This window comes from Emys orbicularis, chromosome 7, assembly GCF_028017835.1.
Source record: "Emys orbicularis isolate rEmyOrb1 chromosome 7, rEmyOrb1.hap1, whole genome shotgun sequence".
NCBI classification, from domain to species: domain Eukaryota; kingdom Metazoa; phylum Chordata; order Testudines; family Emydidae; genus Emys; species Emys orbicularis.
Genome location: NC_088689.1, coordinates 79767251 through 79785967, shown reverse-complemented (window position 1 = coordinate 79785967; position 18717 = coordinate 79767251). Strand labels below are relative to the sequence as shown.

The following is an 18717-nucleotide window of genomic DNA, read 5'->3' as shown; positions in this document are numbered from 1 at the left end:
CTCCCTGACTGATGATACAAACAGTCCACCAAGTTTCCATACAAGAAATCCCTTTAGCCTGGGACCAGCACTTCCCCCAGTTCAGTCTTTGTTTCTCGGGTGTTCCAGGAGTTCTCTTGTGTGGGGAGTGAGGCCCCAAGATTATGTCACTCCCCGCCTTATATAGTTTTCCAAATGGCAGGAACTCTTTGTTTCAAGTTAAGTCCCCAGCCCAGTTTGTGGGAAAATACAGGTACCAAAATGGAGTTCAGTGTCATGTGGTCTGGTCACATGCCTTTGCATGCCTTGCTGAGTCATAGCAGCCATTATCCATAGGCTGGCTGAAATGTTCACCGGAAGGCTAAGCTCTTCCATGGTCCATTGTCTTTGTTGATGAGCCATTAGCACTGTCTAGCTTCTTCATTGTTGTACCTGAAAGGCTAGCTGTGGGTGTCACCCACAGTAAGCACATTTGAAATACAGATACATAGTCAATCTTAACTTCAGATACAAAAATGATACATGCACACAAATAGGATAATCATATTCAGCAATTCATAACTTTTCCAATGACACCTCACATGACCCATCTTGGACAAAATGCATCATAATTATGCCATAATCATATCACTATAATGAATATAGGGTGCAGTGTCACAATATACATAAGCCATGCTGGGTCCGCAAGAGAGAGGGCTGTGGCTTGCGTTTAGTTCTGCATGCCTTGAGGTCTGGCATCTGGCAGGAGTCCATTGTCTTGCTCAGTTCATCTGAAGGGGCTGTCCCCATGTTCAGGAGCCTGGCCTTAGGTGAGGGGAGAGGGACTAGAACTCAGGACCGCTCTGAATCCTGCCATGGGGCTTTGAGGGCACTGCCACCTGCTCCAGGGGTTGTTTCCAGCTTCCCTGCTGTGAATTCTGACACCAGCATGACTCCACATTCCTGCCCATTTCACTGCCAGGCTACCAGGAGGTGACATCATTTCCCCTCCTTGGGTCCGTGGTCTAATATCTCTTTTCTCTTCTTTGCAGGAGACAAGCAAGCCTTATCCCCATGACCTGTCCCGCAGCCCCCAAAGCCTGAGTGACACTGGCTACTCATCAGATGGTATCTCCAGCTCCCAGAGTGAGATCACTGGCTTGGTGCAGCAGGAAGAAGAGCAGCTGAATGGCACTGGCCTGGAAGACCAAAGCCCTGCCAGTCCTTCTGAACTTACCAAACTGGAGAGCAGTGTGCGCCCCTTGCTGGAGTCAAAGGGCATTTCCCAAGAGCAGAGCAACAGAGGGAAAATGTATCATGAGTTACGGGAAGAGCAGCGGCAGAGGCCTCGGTCCCTTTCTATCACCCCCGAAGCCTTTGATTCTGATGAGGAGCTGGAAGACATCATGGAAGAAGATGAAGACTCTCTGGAATGGGAGAACCAGAGGGATCAAAGAGAGAGTGTGGAGTCGTCTGACGACTTTGGCAGCAAGCTGCGCCATGACTATGTGGAGGACAGCAGCGAAGGGGGGGTCTCCCCACTGCCCAGCAGGCCGAAAGGCAGGAAGACAGAGATGACTGATGAGGAGTTCATGAGGAGGCAGATCCTGGAGATGAGTGCCGAAGAGGACAATCTGGAGGAGGAGGAAGAGTACAGTCACGTGAAATACAGTGTAACAAAAAGCGGGCACAAGCCTGATCTGGAGAAAAGTAAAGAGCCAACCTCATCCAAGAGGCGCCTGCCTCACGTCTCCACTGGTATGTATGAGGAGGAGAGGAAAGAGCTGGAAGCTATCGAGGGGGAGGATGTGACCACATCCCAGGGGGGACTGCGGCGCTTCAAAACCATTGAGTTAAATAGCACAAGCAACTACAGCAGGGACATGGAGCTTAGCCAGGATGCAGACATTAGCCTGGACAGAGAGCCAGAGCTGGAGATGGAAAGTCTGACGGGCTCCCCAGAGGAACGGTCAAGGGGGGACTATTCCTCCACCTTGCCAGCAACTACACCCAGCTACACATCGGGCACCTCCCCTACATCCCTCTCGTCTCTGGAGGAGGACAGCGACAGCAGTCCTAGCCGGCGGCAGCGACTGGAAGAGGTGAAGCAGCAGCGCAAAGCTCGGCATCGCTCCCATGGTCCTTTGCTGCCAACCATAGAGGATTCATCAGAGGAGGAGGAACTGCGTGAGGAAGAGGAGCTCTTGCGGGAGCAGGAGAAGATGCGAGAGGTGGAGCAGCAGCGCATCCGAAGCACCGCACGCAAAACTAAACGGGACAAAGAAGAGCTGAGGGCGCAGAGGAGGAGAGAGAGATCCAAAACCCCACCCAGTAACCTGTCTCCCATTGAAGATGCTTCGCCCACTGAGGAGTTGCGCCAGGCAGCAGAGATGGAAGAGCTGCACAGGTCCTCCTGCTCAGAGTACTCGCCCTCCATCGATTCAGAGGCAGAGGGCTTTGATGTCATAGCCTCCAAGCTCTACAAGTCTGGCAGTGAGTACAACCTGCCAACATTCATGTCCCTCTACTCCCCAACAGAAAAAACAAACAGCAGCTCCCATTACCACTCCAGTAAGCCCCTGAAAAGTGCAGAAGAAGCCTATGAAGAGATGATGAGGAAGGCTGAACTGTTCCAAAAGCAACAAGTCCAACAGTCCCAGCAAAGCGCCTACAGCAATGCCTACCAACAGGTAGGGTACCACAGTGCAGAAGGCCAGAGCAGTTTTGAATACCAGTACATAGATGAGTACAGCTACGATAATGGGCATCTGGACTCCTGTCCATCTGACTTCCAGCATGAACCTTCAGAGCCAGGAGCAGTGTATGAGGAAATCTTGCAGACATCACAGAGCATTTCTAGGATGCACCATTCCTCCTCGTTTGATCTGGCCCTAGAAGAGGAGAAAAAGAAGAAAGGGAGAGAAGAAACATATCAGGAAAAGCAGTTTCTGAATGCTGAGAGCGCTTATGCTGATATGATGAAGCAAAACAGCGGTCCACTCACACCAGGAACAAGCCCCACCCAGTTATCGGCTCCTGTCTCGTTTTCCTCCTCCGAAGGCAGCACAGGCAGGGTAATTCCTGATGTTCGAGTCACTCAGCATTTTGCAAAAGAGGGGCATGATCACCCAAAGCTTCACAGCTCACCGACAGCACCCAGCTCAGCTCCCAAGGTTATGACAGCTCCCTATACTTACAGCAGAGGTTCCAGCACAGTCACAACTGTTGTTTCCAGCCCAGCAAGTGCTCCACGAATCTACAGTTCTCCATCTCTGAGTGGCTCAGATGTAACACCTGTATCGGCCCCTAGCAGAAGCTACAGTCAGATGAAGGGCACCATGAATTATAGCTCTCAGACAGAGGACGGCTCCAGGAGCCAGAGTGCTGCTGAGCTCAGTGGAGCATTATCAAGAGAGAAGCTCCAAAGTAAGAGTGAGATCAAGACCAATGTCCCTGTGTCATCTAAAATGTGTTCCTACTTCCAAAGCTCCAGCCCCCCGCTTTCCCCGATGTCTCCTCAAAGTTCCGCTCATTCTGCTCCAAAAGCAGGGCAGCCATCCAGTAAGGCAACTGCAGAGTTTTCCACTCAAACGCAAAGCACAGTTTTCTCCTATGATATCCCCACTACCACTAGTGCATCAACGTCCTCTCCAATGGTTGCTCAAGAGACCCAGACACCCCATCATGCGAGCTCTCCTCGCTTTGCTAGGCAGCAGTCATCACAAGAAGCTCCATTTATGGTCATCACATTAGCATCAGATGCATCTAGCCAAACCAAGCTAACAAGCATGTGCTCCTCCACCTCCCCAGCCTCCTCTCCCACCCGACTGAGCCGCCAGCAGACAATGCATAGCTACAGTCAGACAGCAGTCAGCACAGCACAGCTTCAGCAGGAGCAGCTGCAGTCCACTTATGCTAAGACACAGTCAATGATAGAAAGAGCCTCTGCTGCCAGCGCCATGCTTCAGAAAGGGCATGCCACTTCTGCTGCTGACAGCACTGCTGGTGTGTACAGCTGGGGGCCCCTGCCTGCAGAAAACATCTCCTTGTGTAGAATATCATCAATCCCTGGCACGTCCAGGGTAGAACCTGGACCCAAGCCACCAACCACTAATGCTGTGGACTTACGGACTGCTATAAAGTCAGCCCCAATCATCATAACAGACCAAGGCATGGATCTCACTTCCCTAGCTACGGAGAGCAGAAAATATTGCCTCACTCTGGAACAGACCCCAAGTAGGCAATCCACAACCGTCCAACCCTTAATCATTAACCTCAATGCTCAAGAACAACCCCATGCTATTATAGGCACAACCACTACAGTCAGCATAACTGTTGCCTCTTCCATGCTCGTGTCACAACCCAAGCAGCCTGTGGTCTATGGAGATCCTTTCCAGAACAGGATGGACTTTGGGCAAGGGGCAGGAAGTCCAGTCTGTCTGACTCATGTTAAGCAGGTAGAGCAAGCAGTTCAGACTGGCACCTTCCGAGGGACCATGAGCAGCATTGACATTTCTGCACCAAGCGCAAAGCCAGAAGCGGCTAGTCCTCAGCAAACCAAATTTGCAAGATATAATTTGCCTAACCAGATGATGTCCTTGGTGAAGAAAGATGTGCTAATCACTCAGACTAGCAGTGTCCAGAGCGCTGTTAGTATCAGCACCAGTCCAAGGCCAGTTCTTCAGGACCAAAGCACAGACCTCTATAGAGGGGTGCCAGTGGGACTGAAAACCCAGAGTCCTTCAATCAACCTGGGAGGCAAAAAGTCCCAAGCCATGATGGTGCAGATGAATGAGATAGCAGCAGGCCCAGTAACAAAGCTGATCAAAGAACCACCACCAGCCAGTGCATTGGATCTCACTGGAATAAAGCCTGAAAGCCAGGTGGCATGCTGTGATGTAGTGTACAAATTCCCCTTCAGCAGCAGCTGCACAGGTACCTTCAACCCCTCCCCCAAGATCCCAGAGAAGAACGTTGGGGATGCTGCTCAAACTGGCAAACCAAGCATTCAGTACTATGGAAACAGAGAGCCAGACCTGCCGGAGACGTATCCCTACAGAGAGCAAACAGGCCCAGCTCCCAGCCTGTACGAGGAGCACCGGTTCTACCCACAAGGCCTGTTTGGGAGACTGTATTCATCCATGTCAGATACAAATCTGTCGGAAATTGGTCTGAACTATTACCCCCCAAAGGGGGAGCAGCCCTTCCACTCCCCTGCAGGAGACTCTGCTGTGGATTTGACCACAATGAAACATTCCTACAGCATCAACTTCACTGAGGGGGGCTACCTGGGTCAGGGAATGCAGTACGGCTCGTTCTCTGACCTCCGGCAGCCCACAGACTTGTTAAGCCACCCTCTCCCAATGAGGCGGTACAGCTCAGCCTCCAATATCTACTCCGATTACAAGTACTCACCTAGAGGAGACCTGGCAAATTTCCAGGAATCCAGTCTGGCCCAGTACAGTGCCACCACAGCTCGTGAAATCAGCCGCATGTGCGCAGCACTCAATTCCATGGACCAGTATGGGGCTAGGCACTCAAACAGCCTTGACTTCCTGCAGTATGGGCCAGCAGGGGGCAGTGGTGTCTCAGCACCACAAGGCATTTCTGCCATCAAACCAAACATGATGTACAATCCCAACTTCCCGGAGACACGCCAGGGCTTTGGGAACCTAGCACAGTACAGTCTCTCTGGTGCCCGGCTGGGAGCTGTAAGGCAGATCTTCCCTTCCACAGCCACGGTGCGGGCTGCAGATGGCATGATTTATTCCACAATAAATACTCCCATAGCATCCACCCTTCCTATCACCACCCAGCCAGCTTCTGTGCTGCGGCCAATGCTCCGAGGTTTATATCGACCCTACACCCCAGGCAATATCACAGCGGTCCCTCTGGCCAGCCTGACCAGAGTGCCTCTAGTTACCCCGAGGGTTCCCCTTGCTGCCCAAGGCCTGTATCGTTATTCAGCTCCTAGCAGGTTCCCATCTGTTTCTACAACATCAGTGATGGAAATGCCCATGTACTTGGGGAAGCCTGTTAGCACCACTGCAGCCAGCACTGCTGCAAGCAATGTTAGCCCAGTGTCTGCTGCCAAAGCATCAGCTCCTACTGCAGTGAACCTGCAAAGACCTGAGCAGACAGGAGCTGGTGTTCGAGAGGAGGTGCCCGTGGCAGCTGCTGGCATGCAGAGTGCCTCGAAAGAGACTAGTCAGCCTCAGCAGCAGCCACCCCCCCCAGTCCAAACCCAGCAGGCCGAGGTATCCCAGGCCAGCGTCCCCAGCAAAGGCAGCACAGAGCGAGAGGAGAAGGAGAAGGAAGAGGAGCGCCAGAGAAAGCAGCAGGAGCACATCCTCCAGATTGAGAGGGAGAGAGTGGAGCTGGAGAAACTGAGGCAGCTGAGGCTGCACGAGGAGCTGGAGAGGGAGCGTGTGGAGCTTCAGCGGCACAGAGAGAAGGAGCAGATGCTGGTGCACAGGGAGATCCAGGAGCTGCAGTCCATAAAGCACCAGGTCCTGCAGCAGCAGCAAGAAGAGCGCCAGGCCCAGTTTGCCCTGCAGAGAGAGCAGCTGGCACAGCAACGCCTGCAGCTGGAGCAGATTCAGCAGCTGCAGCAACAGCTGCAACAGCAGCTAGAGGAGCAGAAGAGGCAGAAAAGCACCTTCCCCCCTGTGTGTGACCCCACAGGAAGGATCCCTCCCCAGGCCGTGTCCGAGATAGCCATGGAAATGCAAAGGACCCTGGCCCAAAATGGACAGTACTGGCCCCCCCTGAACCAGCCCTTCATGGCTCCTGCAGCCCCAGGGCAGGAAGGGCCAGCACCGTCCCGCTACCCCGGGCTCCAGCGCCCACTCACCAACTCTGCCTCTGAAATGTCCCTGCAGCCCGAGGAGCAGTGGGAAACTAGCCGGGGGATAAAGAAGAGGAACTCCATGCCACGCCTGCGGGACGCCTATGACAAAGAGACCCCCCACGAGCCCTACGTGGTGAAGAAGATCACGGACAGCAGCGTGCAGACTGATGAGGAGGACAGTGAGGAGCGCTACTTCCTGTCCCGGCGCCGCCGCTCCCGGCGCAGCACCGACTGCAGTGTGCAGACTGACGAGGAGGACAATGCTGAGTGGGAGCAGCCGGTGCGTCGTCGGCGATCCCGTTTCTCCCGGCACTCAGACTCCAGTGCTGAGAGCAAGCAAGACTCCTCCTCCAAAGGCATGGCCAGCATAGGCATCCAGACCAGCAGTGACTGCTCTGTACAGACTGAGCCTGACCAGCTGCCCCGCGTGTCGCCCTCCATCCACATTACCACCCCTGACCCCAAGGTGGAGATCGTGAAGTATATCTCTGCGCCAGAGAAGACCCAGCGAGGGGAGAGCCTGGCCTGCCAGACTGAGCTGGAAGCACAGCTGCAGCCAGGTGTCATGGTCCCCCAGCTCACTGTGCCTACAACCATAATGCCCTACTCCTCCAACCTCCAGCTGGTAAGCACAGGCCCCCTGGACCCACGTGCCATCCGGCAGCAGACCCTTGGCAAGTTTGAGAAGAAGAAGCCCGATCCTCTGGAAATCGGGTACCAGTCCCATTTGCCCACAGAGTCCCTTTCTCAGCTAGTGACTTGCCAACCCCCCAAATCTCCCCAGGTACTCTACTCCCCTGTCTCTCCTCTTTCGCCCCATCGGCTGTTGGAGTCCTCCTTCACTACCACTGAAAGACTTAACAAGGCCCACGTGACACCACAGAAGCACTTTACAGCTGAATCTATCCAGCGCCAGCAGACCCTGCCTCGCCCCATCAAAACCATGCAGAGATCCTTCTCTGACCCCAAGCCCACCAGCCCAACCTCAGAGGAGTCTGGGAAGGACAGGTTCTCCATATACCAGCACTCTTTACTCCAAGGCAGCCAGGTAAGAGAGATGCTTGCGTGACTTGTGAGCTGGAGCTGCACATGCGGCTGTGCATTCCCAGTAATATTTCATCCAGCACCTACAGCTGTCTCACTGCAGTGTCAGTGTGTTGGAGAGCTGCAGCAGACAGGGAGAGCAGACCTTCAGCTCTGAGAGCAGGCTGCTTTTCCATTGCTCAGATGAGTCATGAGTGAGACTGTCTGACTGTACCCTTGTACTCAGTGCGATCTGGCCCCACTAGCAGGTATGGGTGTGTTAGAAAAGAGGCAGCATTCCCCCCAGGGTTAGCCTTGGGGTGGTTGTATCCAGCAGATGGGCCCAGGTCCTGGGTGTTGAAGCCCTGCCCTCCGTTCAGCATGCGTGCCCACACTGTCTAGTGGTTCCCCTTTGAGAGCCTGAGGGAGCTTCTGCTGGGCCTTCGCACCTGCTCCGGGGAACATTATTACACCTGTCTGAAGCAGGGAACAAAGCTGCTTCATTAGCAGCTACTGACCCAGTATGCTCCCCCACGCAGCCATCTCCTGCAGATACATGGAGGCAGTTGCCTGCTGCTTCCTGCTGGGGCTGCACAAGCCAGGGAGGGGCCTGTGTCAGGGCAATAGCAGGGAGCCCAGAGGGCCTCCATTCCCACCCTCACTGCCCCATGTAGAGGGCTTGGAGGCAGTGGGGAGGGGAGGGAAGGGAAAGAGCAGGGCTGAAGTGGTCTCACCTGAATGCTTGGAAGACACCCCCTCCCTTTAAGGAACAGAGTTAGTTTTCACAAGTACAACAGGAAAAACATTTTGCAACAGTGGGACCTGGATTGGGGTACTCTCAGTCACCCTCTCTCCATTCCCCAGAGGTCAGCTGTATGGTTCTCTCTTAAAACCTGAGCCACAGGTGAGGTGCCTGGGAGTGCAGATGCAGATCCAGCAAATTTCTCCTGGGCAAACTCTTCCCTGTAATAAGGGGGAAGACACTCCTGTACTCCCTTCTCTGGGCCCCGCTTTAAGGCACACACCCCTGTGTGTGCACCTTAGAGCGGAATCTGTCCCCTGTTCAGCTGTGGGCTAACAGCTAGAACAGATCTTTCACTGGTAAATATTGTACCCTCCTCCCTCTTTGACTTGGGTTTGCCTCCAGTTACAGAGCCTATGGAATCCTTAACCACTGCAGTGGTTCCCAGGATTCTACCCCCTTTCTCTGGGCTTTCTTCTAGGACACATTTTCCTATGCATTCTATAATGAGTTTGGTTCCTTGTTTAACTGCCACTTCCTGGCAGCCAGCAACCTGGACAGACTCCCTACCATCAGGCAAAACACCCTAGAGAAAAGCCTGTCTGCAGCCTCTGGGTAAGATCTGGCCTCAACCACACCCACCCTTGTCAGCAGAAAGTGTTCTACTGCTGTAGAGGAATTAAAGAGACACTCTCCCATTTCCCCAGCAGTTTCTGTGACTTCACTTTTTCCCTCTGGGGCTTCAGCACAAGATTCATGCTTGCCACTGACAGACCCCAGACAGCCCTAGTCACCTTAAAAAAGTCATTTCCAAGAAGAATTTGTGTAGGATTCTGAGAGACCTCAGCGACAGTTGATTCGGCTTGCAAATCCTCAGTTTCCATGTGCACTTTAACCAAAGGCACAAGGATTTTGTGACCACCTACTAACAAAAGCTCTGCCATCTGTCCTGGTAGTATGTCTTTCTCCTGAACCAGGTCTCGCCTGACCACAGAAATTTCTGCACCCGCATCTCTCCATGCAGGGAGTTCTCTGCCATTTACTTTGATAGCCTTTAGGTGCTTTTTGCCTGGCTGTGCAGTGGCAACCTTTACAAATCCTGTATAAGTAGCAACTGCCTGAGGTGTCCCACTGCTCTGGATAGCAGCATTTCCATGAGTTTCCTGCTGCCTGTTCCCACTCAGCACAGGCAGGGCCGTAGCAACAAAGAACGTGGCCCCCTCCGAACATATGTCCGGGGGGGGGGGCCCTTACAATGCAGAAACTGGAATGCGGTATTTATTTTGCCACTTTTAGGGGCCCCCTTCCTTGCGGGGCCCCCTCCGGTCGGAGGGTACGGAGGGCGCTCGCTATGCCTCTGAGCACAGGGCATTTATTCCTCAGGTGCTCAGTGGAATTACAATGATAGCACCTCCTGGGCTCTTCTGCTTTTACAGGAGATTTGGGATGAGGACTGGAGGAGTGAACTTGTGGAGGTGAGTGTCCAGCCTTCCATCAACCCTCTGTCTTCACAGGGGTAAAACGGGGACCTTGCTTCTCACCAAACTTTAACCCCTCTGCCTGTGATTTATTCCTACTAGGTTCTTGGGATTGCTCAAATTTATCTGCAAAAACTGCAAGTTCATCGACCGTCTCTACCTTTTTATCCCATAAACACTGTTTTACATGATCACTAGACATATTCAGGAACTATTCCTGAGCAACCAAATCTCACATTCCTTCAAAGCTAGTAATACCTTTTCCCCTCACCCACTTATCCAGTAGATCTCTCATTTGGTTCACATGAGCCACATTACTTAATCCAGCCCCTCTCTTAAGGCTTCTACATTTTACTCTAGAAGTTTCAGGTGTAATCTGAAACTGTTTCAAAACCAAGTCCTTAAATTTACTATAGCTGGCATTGGCATCTGATTGAATATATCTAGAGCTCTCCCAGTCAATTTTGCAACCGAAGTGGTCATCTTCTGATCCTCAGGAATCACATGGAGCATACACAGTCTCTCAAAGGTGATGAAATATTCAGCAATGTCACCAGATTCCTTGTATGCTGGACACAACTGCTCCCACTTGTGGATTTTTGGAGAGGTGGAGCCCCCTGGTGGGGGGTTCTGTCTCCTCCACTCCATTACAGCCAGTTCATGCTTCATTTCTTTGTCTCTCAGTTCCATGGCTTGCTTCTGGGCCTCAATTTCTTCGTCTTTCAACTCCTGGGCTTGCTTCTGGATCTCCATGGCTCTCTCATGGTCAGCTTTCTGTCTGGCTGCTTCTGCCTCAATTTCCATCTATTTAAATTCCATCTCTCTCTTATGTTCTCTCTCCCTCTCATCTGCCTGGATCCTGCAGAGCTCCATCTTTTTGGTAGCTTCACTTTCACTCATTTTTTTGTTTTTCCTGTCCCTACTTCTCTTGCCCAAAATAAGCAAACAGAAAATAACAAACCAGTACCCACTTTGTCTGTTCTCTAGCCACCACACTTAAAACTCACTCAAAATCACCACCAGTGTTTCAGGGTAATAAGTTGTGCACACTATCCTGCTTGACTATGCCACTGTGACAGGTTGGACCCCTTAGGATGCCACCTGATGTGCTGAGATACCGCTGAGCCCGACAGTTATGTCTCGCTGAGCCAGGCTATTAAGCCTCCTCCAGAAAACTCACAGGCAGGACCACACCCAACTGCAAAACAAAACAGACACTGAGATTAGTTCTGGAAAGGCTCAGTTTAATGGACTTGCCCCAGCACTCAGGTGTTCACCTCCCTTGGAGTGCAGATCCAAAGGTATATTATGAAATCCACCTCCTCTCTCAATGTGGAGGAAGGTATGCACAGCCTCTTATCCCCACCCCCATTATGAATTGCATAAACTGGGTTATATTGTAAACAAGAAATAAGTTAGTTAACTACAAAAGGTGGATTTTAAGTGGTTAAAGAGATAGCAAACAGAACAAAGCAGATAACTAAGCAAATAAAACCAAACACGCAAACTAAGCTTGTTTCACTAAAGAAATTGGTTACAAATAGTAATTTCTCACCCTAGATATTGTTGCAGGCAGATTACAGAAAGTCTGGAAAGGCAGCTGCACTGGTCTCCAGATTGAGACCTCAGGTATTATTACTCACAAGTTAGATGCCCTTCCAGCTTGGGCTCAACCCTTCTCACTCCAGTTCAGTTCTTGCTTCCAGGTGTTTCCCAGTGTCTCCTGGGGGAGGAGGGGGCAGAGGAGAACCACAATGATGTCACTCCACTGCCTTATATAGCTCTTATGTAAGGTGGGAACCCTTTGTCTCCCAGTGGAAGAACACTGGCATTCCAAGGGGTGGGTCCAGTACCAGGTGACTCAGACCCATGTCTCTGCAGGGCTGTGGCAGCCATTACTCGTAGGCTGTCTGGAGGGTCAGGTGAGTATTACTTCATCGTAGTCCCAAACTGACCAAGGGAAGTGGGGTGACTCACTCGAGAGTCCAACAGATCCTTTGTTACTGCTGAGGCCAGTGTCCTTTGTTCCTGTGAGGCTGGCCTGGGTTTGTCCCATACATGCCCTGATGAGGTGTGAACTGCTCCTCTGTTCCTGGAGAGTTTTTCATGGGCTTGTTTTAAGCCATGAGGACACATTTTCAGCCTCATAATTATATACATGAAATTACAACCTATAACATTACTATAATAACAATGATCAGTGCATCATGAACCTTCTGAAGACACCCGACATGGCAAACTTTGCACTGGATACCACACAATCATATTATAAGAATGAACATGGGGGTACAGGGTGTTCCCCCGAGATACAGAGTGTCACATCTGCCCCCTTAGTTTCCTTCAAGAGGGTTAGTCACTGACTGTCTCGATGGCAGTTTGTGTTATAGTTCTCTTTGCATCCAGCTATCAAGGCCATGAGGCGGTGTGCCTCAGTTTCCCCTTCCACACAACAGATCATGTTTACTATGGCCTCTCTGTTGTGATAGGCTTTCAGCCTGTTCACATGCACAAGTTGTGGGACAGCATCATCAAGGGGCTTTCTAACTTGATACGTGTCCTCATTTGCCACTTCTGTTACCTCGAAGGGTCCCTCCCAAGAGTTTTGCATTTTATACTTTTTTGCAGGGCTTAATACCATTATCAAATCCCCTATTTCAAAAGTGTGCTTACAATATTCTTATCATACCACGCCTTTTGCCTGGATTGACTGTCTTGGAGATTGGTTTGAATGATTTCCATCATGTCTTTTCTAAACCTCTGAACATATTCAGTTACCAGTTCTTCTTTTACCTCAGTGTTTCCCTCCCAGGAATCTTTAATGAAATTGAGGGGTCCCCTCACTTTTCTTCCATACAAAAGATAAAATGGGGGAAAAACTGTGGATTCTTGGGGTACCTCCCTGTAAGCATACAACAGAAATGGTAATAACTCATCCCAATTTTGGCCCCTCTTCTGAGTGTATATCCCTAGCATGGATTTTAGAGTCCCATTGAACCTTTCTACGAAACCATTGGCCTGTGGGTGATATGGGGCAATTTTAAGTTATTTTGTCCCACACAACTTCCACAGTTCGTTGAAAATTTGTGACATGAAATTTGACCCTCGATCAGATAAAATTTCTTTAGGGAAACCCACTCTGCTGAATATAGTGAGAAGGGCCTTCACCACAGTCTCGGCTTCAATATTAGACAGAGCAACTGCCTCAGGATACCTGGTGGCAAAATCCACTACAACTAAGATATACCTGTTCCCTCTCCGAGTGGAACGCTGCATAGGGCCCATGATGTCCATCGCTACTCTTAGGAATGCCTCCTGTATCACAGGCAAGAGACGTAGAGGAACTTTCTGGGGTCCTACAGGCCTTTTCGTCTCCTGGCACAATACACAAGACCTGCAATAATCTTTTACATCATTTTGTATTCCTGGCCAGTAGAAATTCTTCTTCAGCCTGTCATAGGTTCCTTGCACCCCCAAATGACCAGCAAAGGGACCATCATGTGCTAGCTGCATTAAGTCCCCATGGCATTGGCTGGGTACAACCAACTGTTTAAAGGGCTGCCGAGGGCTTTTGTTTTTTCCCAGAGGAGCCCCTCTATATAAATTCCCGCCATCTTCAAAAAACTTCTCCCCATTCTCCCTCTCTGGGATTCCCTCTAGAACAGGGGTCGGCAACCTTTTAGCAGTGGTGTGCCGAGTCTTCAATTATACACTCTAATTTAAGGCTTTGCGTGCCGGTAATACATTTAAACATTTTTTAGAAGGTCTCTCTATAAGTCTATAACAGGGGTCGGCAACCTTTCAGCAGTGGTGTGCCGAGTCTTCATTTATACACTCTAATTTGAGGCTTTGCGTGCTGGTAATACATTTTAACGTTTTTTAGAAGGTCTCTCTATAAGTCTATAATATATAACCAAACTACTGTTATATGTAAAGTAAACAAGGTTTTCAAAATGTTTCAGAAGCTTTATTTAAAATTAAATTAAAATGCAGATCTTATCAGTTTAGTGTGATCCTTGCCCTTGCTTTTCCTTGCTGAGTTTTCCAATGTCTGGCATGTATTTGGATACTTTAAGCTGCATACAGGCTTCTGAGTGATCACTTGTTAACTGGCTCCGAGAGGGACAGAGGACAGATTTCATGTGTGAAAATACCTGTTCACACAGGTATGTGGATCCAAATGCTGAAAGCATTGCAAACACAATTTTCTTCAAACAGTTAAATTTCACTGGCAGGGACGTCCAGCAGGTCAGAATAGAGGCCCCATGATCTCTCTCGGTAGCTTCAAGTGCACTCCGCAGATCCACAAACTTTGATGTCCACAATTCTGAGCTTTTTAACTGAATGAGTTGCACTTCGAAATCTTCAACACCCATCCACTGAAATACAGACAAATCCAAGTCGCTTTCATTGAACTTTTCAGGTTTAATTAGAAAAGAAAGCATTGGGCCAAATCGCTGGAAATCTTGAAATCTGTCAGAAAATTCTGATTCCAGTTCTTGCATGTGCTTTCCAATCTCATCGACATTGACAGTGCAACGTGTCGATAGCTCTTTTATGAGTTGGAAGTAGCGGAAAGTAGAAGTTTGAATATCCCTGGAAAAAACTGCTAGTTTCACAACAAATGCTTTCCAGGCTTCATAAAGATCCAGAACTGTTTGCTCTGCACCCTGGAGACAGAGGTTGAGTTCGTTTAGGTGAGCGGTGATATCAGTTAGAAACATGAGCTTACACAGCCATTTGTCATCATCCAGTTCGGGGTAGTTTTGTTCTTTTTCCGACAAAAAGGCCTTGATTGCATCAAAACAGTTTACAAAGCGCACCAAAACCTTGCCACGACTTAGCCACCAAATGTTGCTGTGAAGTGGGATGTCGTTATAAGCACTGTCCATCTCTTCTAGCAGTGCTTGAAATTGTTTGTGAGTCAAAGTAGATCGAGCAACAAGGAAATTCACAATTCGCACCACTGTATTCATCACATTATTAAGCTCTGAATTAGAAATTTTAGCACACAGGTTTTCTTGATGGATGATACAGTGAAATTTGACTGTCGGATGGCCAATTTGATCTTCAAGTAACTTTACAAATCCCTTCTGTTTTCTGACCATGGCAGGAGCACCGTCTGTTGTCACACAAAATATTTTTCTGATGTCAACTCCTCGTTCTTCAAAGAAGTTTACAAAACTTTCCAGTATATCTTCCCCCTTTGTTGTGCCATGCAGGGATTTTAGGCAACAAAGTTCCTCTTGGATTTCATCGGAAGCACAATATCTTGCAACAACTGCCAAACGTGGAACATCGTTTATATCCACGCTCTCATCAACTGCAACACTAAACACTGCTGTGTCTTTCAATGCAGTCGTCTGCTTTTCCTTAATGTTTTCTGCCATTTCACTTATGCGTCTCTCAGCTGTTCTGGCAGAGATGGGCAGTTCTTTTATTCTAGATATGATTGTATCTTTATTTGGCAAATCATTGAACAAAATCTCCGAGCTGCTGAGAAAAAGTTCTTTTATATATTCCCCATCTGTAAACGGCTTTCCGTTTTTTGCAATGCACTGTGCAATCTTGTAACTTCCTTCTGTAGCTTGATTTTTACTTACACTGCTTTGCTTCTCATAGGCTGCTACTGCCTTTTTGATTGATTCAGTCTTGTCTGCTTCGTCAAGAAAGGTTTTCTCATGATTCGTTTCAAAATGTCGTCGAACACTTGATGTGCGACAAACAACACTTTCATAACAGAAAGCACAAATAGCACGGTCCTTCTTTTCAATAAATCCAAATGCGTCTGTCCAAGCAGGCTGAAATGATCGGACATCTAGCTTCGCTTTCTTAGGAGCTGCCATTTTGTCAAATGTTCCCTTCAACTCTCAGTGGGGAAAAAAAATGGCGATAGAAGGCAGGCACAAGGCCAAATGCAGTGTGGTCTGATATCAGCAATTTTAAGATGGGGGTGCTGAGCTGCACCCCCTCTTGCCTTGTGTGCAACCCTCACTGTCCCAGGCTGGGGACAGTGGGCCACAGCGGGGAGGCTGCAGAGCACTGATCCAAGGCCAGGAGCAGAGCCCAGGGTGGCCTGCTGGGACTCCAGGCCGGAAAGCAGGCTGAGCAAGGCTGGAGATCCCGACCCGGCTGGCAGGAGGTCAGCGGCTGGAACCCCAGATCAGCAGCTGAGGTGAGTGGAGCTGGCGGCTGATAGGGCTGAGCAGGGCCGGAGGCCTGGACCCTGTCTGGCAGGGGGCCTGCGCAAGGTGAGTGGGGCTGCAGCGGGGGGGGATCCCAGCTGGCAAGGGGCCAGCAGCCGGAACCCCAGAGCAGCGACTAAGCGGCTCAGCCCGCCGCCCCTCTGGGGTTTCGGCCACTGGCTCCTGCCATCCAGGGTCTCAGCCCGTTGCTAGCCTGGGGTTCCTTCACCCAGGCCAGCAGCAGGTGCTGAATGGGGCTGCGGCATGGAGGACCCCGGCTGGCAAGGGGCCAACAGCGGGAACCCCAGAGCAGCGGTGGGCTGAGCGGCTCAGCCTGCCCCCGCTCTGGGGTTTCAGCTGCCGGCTCCTGCCAGCTGGGGTCTCAGCCCCCTGCCAGCCTGGGGTTCCTTCCCCCAGGCCAGCAGCGGGTGCTGAGTGGGACCTGCGGTGGGACCCTGGCTGGCAGGATCCGGCAGTGGGAAAGCCCCAGAGTGGCGGCGGGCTGAGCGGCTCAGCCCGCCCCGCGTGCCATCAAAAATCGGCTCACGTGCCATCTTTGGCACGCGTGCCATAGGTTACCGACCCCTGCTCTAGAACATACTTCCTTATGCTTTCTAGAGTGGGGTCAGTCTTTGCTCAACTGCAAAATCCTGGCAGCTAGCAACGGGGACAACGACCTCAGTCACAGACAACATTTCCCCCACCCTTGGCCCTGAGGGCATGCTGTCCTCCTTGGGCATGGAGGAGCACATCCCAGCCCCTCCGCTATCTGAAAGCAGAATGCTGCTTTCTGCTGCAGGGGAATCAAGGAGACTTTCTCCATAGCAGTTTCTGGGGCTTCAACCATCCCTCCGGGGACCCAGTACAGTATTCCTTCTTGCTACGGGTCACCACACTAATGGTCTTAGTCTTGTGGAAGAAATCATTACTCACTAACATGTCAGCCAGGATGCTGTCCATTACCCCCACAACCAGATTGCGTTCCAAACCTTCCCACATCACATGTATTTTAGCTAGCGGTATGGGGAACCTGGTTTCACCACCCCCACAATTTCTGCCATTTGGCCAGGTAATATACTAGCCTTTGGGACCACACTCCGCTTAATCAGAGAGATCTGGGCCCCTGTATCCTTCCACCCCAAGTATTCCCTGCCATTAATTTTGACAGCTTTAATGAGCTCCATATCTGGTTCACTGGGGCCAGTCCCCACAAAACTTGCTAGGTAAGTTTTGGGAGTTCCTGCTTGGTTCCCCTCTGGGGCCTCTGTACTGAGGACAACCACATAACATGGGCTGGTGGGGGCTTACTTTCCCTCAGTTTGGGGCATCTGTTCTTCAGGTGCTCCGTGGAATTACATGGAATTACAGTTGTAGCACCTTCTGGGTTCCTCTGTTTTGCTGGGAGGTTTGGGATAGGAGTTACCAGTAGAGGGATATTTTGGGGTAAGAGAATGTTTAGGCTCCCAACCCCCTTCTTTCTTCCTGGGACAAAATGGGATCCTCCCTTCCCACCAGTTTTAAACTCCCCTTTCTGTGGCCTGCCCTCAATAGACGCCTGAGTCTGTTCAAAGACATCAGCTAAAACAGCCATCTCATCCACCGTCTTTACATTTTCATCCCATAGACACTGCTTTACTTTGGCCCTACGTATGCTCAATAAATGCTCTTGAGCAACAAGATCAAGCATTCCTTCAAAACTTGCCACCTCTTTACCCCTCACCCATTTTCCCAACAAATCTTTCATTTTGTTTACATATTCCCCATTACTCATCCCAATATCCCTTTTAAGATTCCTAAATTTAATTCTATATGTTTCAGGGGTAATCTGAAAAGTTTGCAAAGCAGTATCTTTAAATTGAAATAGTCTAAAGCATCTCCAATAGGCATTCCATTGAATACATTTTGAGCTTTACCAGTTAATTTTGCAATCAGGGTAGGAACTCTCTTATCATCAGGGATTTCATGTATTACACACAGCCTTTCAAAGGTAGTCAGATATTCAGCAATATTGTCCTCCTCACTGTATGCAGGACATAAGTGGATTTGTGGATTTTTGGAGTGATGCAAGTCATTGAGCTCAGGGGGTTCTGGTTCTGCTTCTCTAGCAGGTCCAGCTGGTGTTTTCTCTCTCTTTCTCTTTCTCCTCTCTCTTTTTTTCTTCCATAGCCCTTCTGTTTGCAGCCTCCTCTCTGGCTGCCTCCACCTCCATAGTTTCCCTGGTCGCAGCTGCTTCTTTGAGCCTCATTTGCCTGCCACATTTGAAACTCACGGTTCTTTGCCGCTTTCAGTCTGGCCAGCTCTAGTTTTGTAGCTGCCTCACTGGTAGTCATTTTTCTGCTTTCTTGTGCTTATTTCCCTCACCCAAAATGAACAGAAACAAACAGAACATAACAAAACTGTGACCTCCTTCTGACTGTTCTTAGTCACTGCACTTAATACTTACTTAAAATCACAAATATCAGTGCTTAAAGTGTGAACTCCACT

General features: G+C 50.1%; 1 protein-coding gene across 1 annotated transcript in view; it reads left to right on the top strand.

Annotated features, from left to right (window-relative positions):
* The window catches only part of BSN (bassoon presynaptic cytomatrix protein), a 76881-nt gene that overhangs the window by 12066 nt on the left and 46098 nt on the right, over positions 1 to 18717 (top strand). Inside the window, exon 2 of the mRNA XM_065408221.1 lies at positions 1011 to 7856. Within this exon, the coding sequence (XP_065264293.1) occupies positions 1011 to 7856 (6846 nt within the window). The remainder of the gene's footprint in view (positions 1 to 1010; positions 7857 to 18717) is intronic.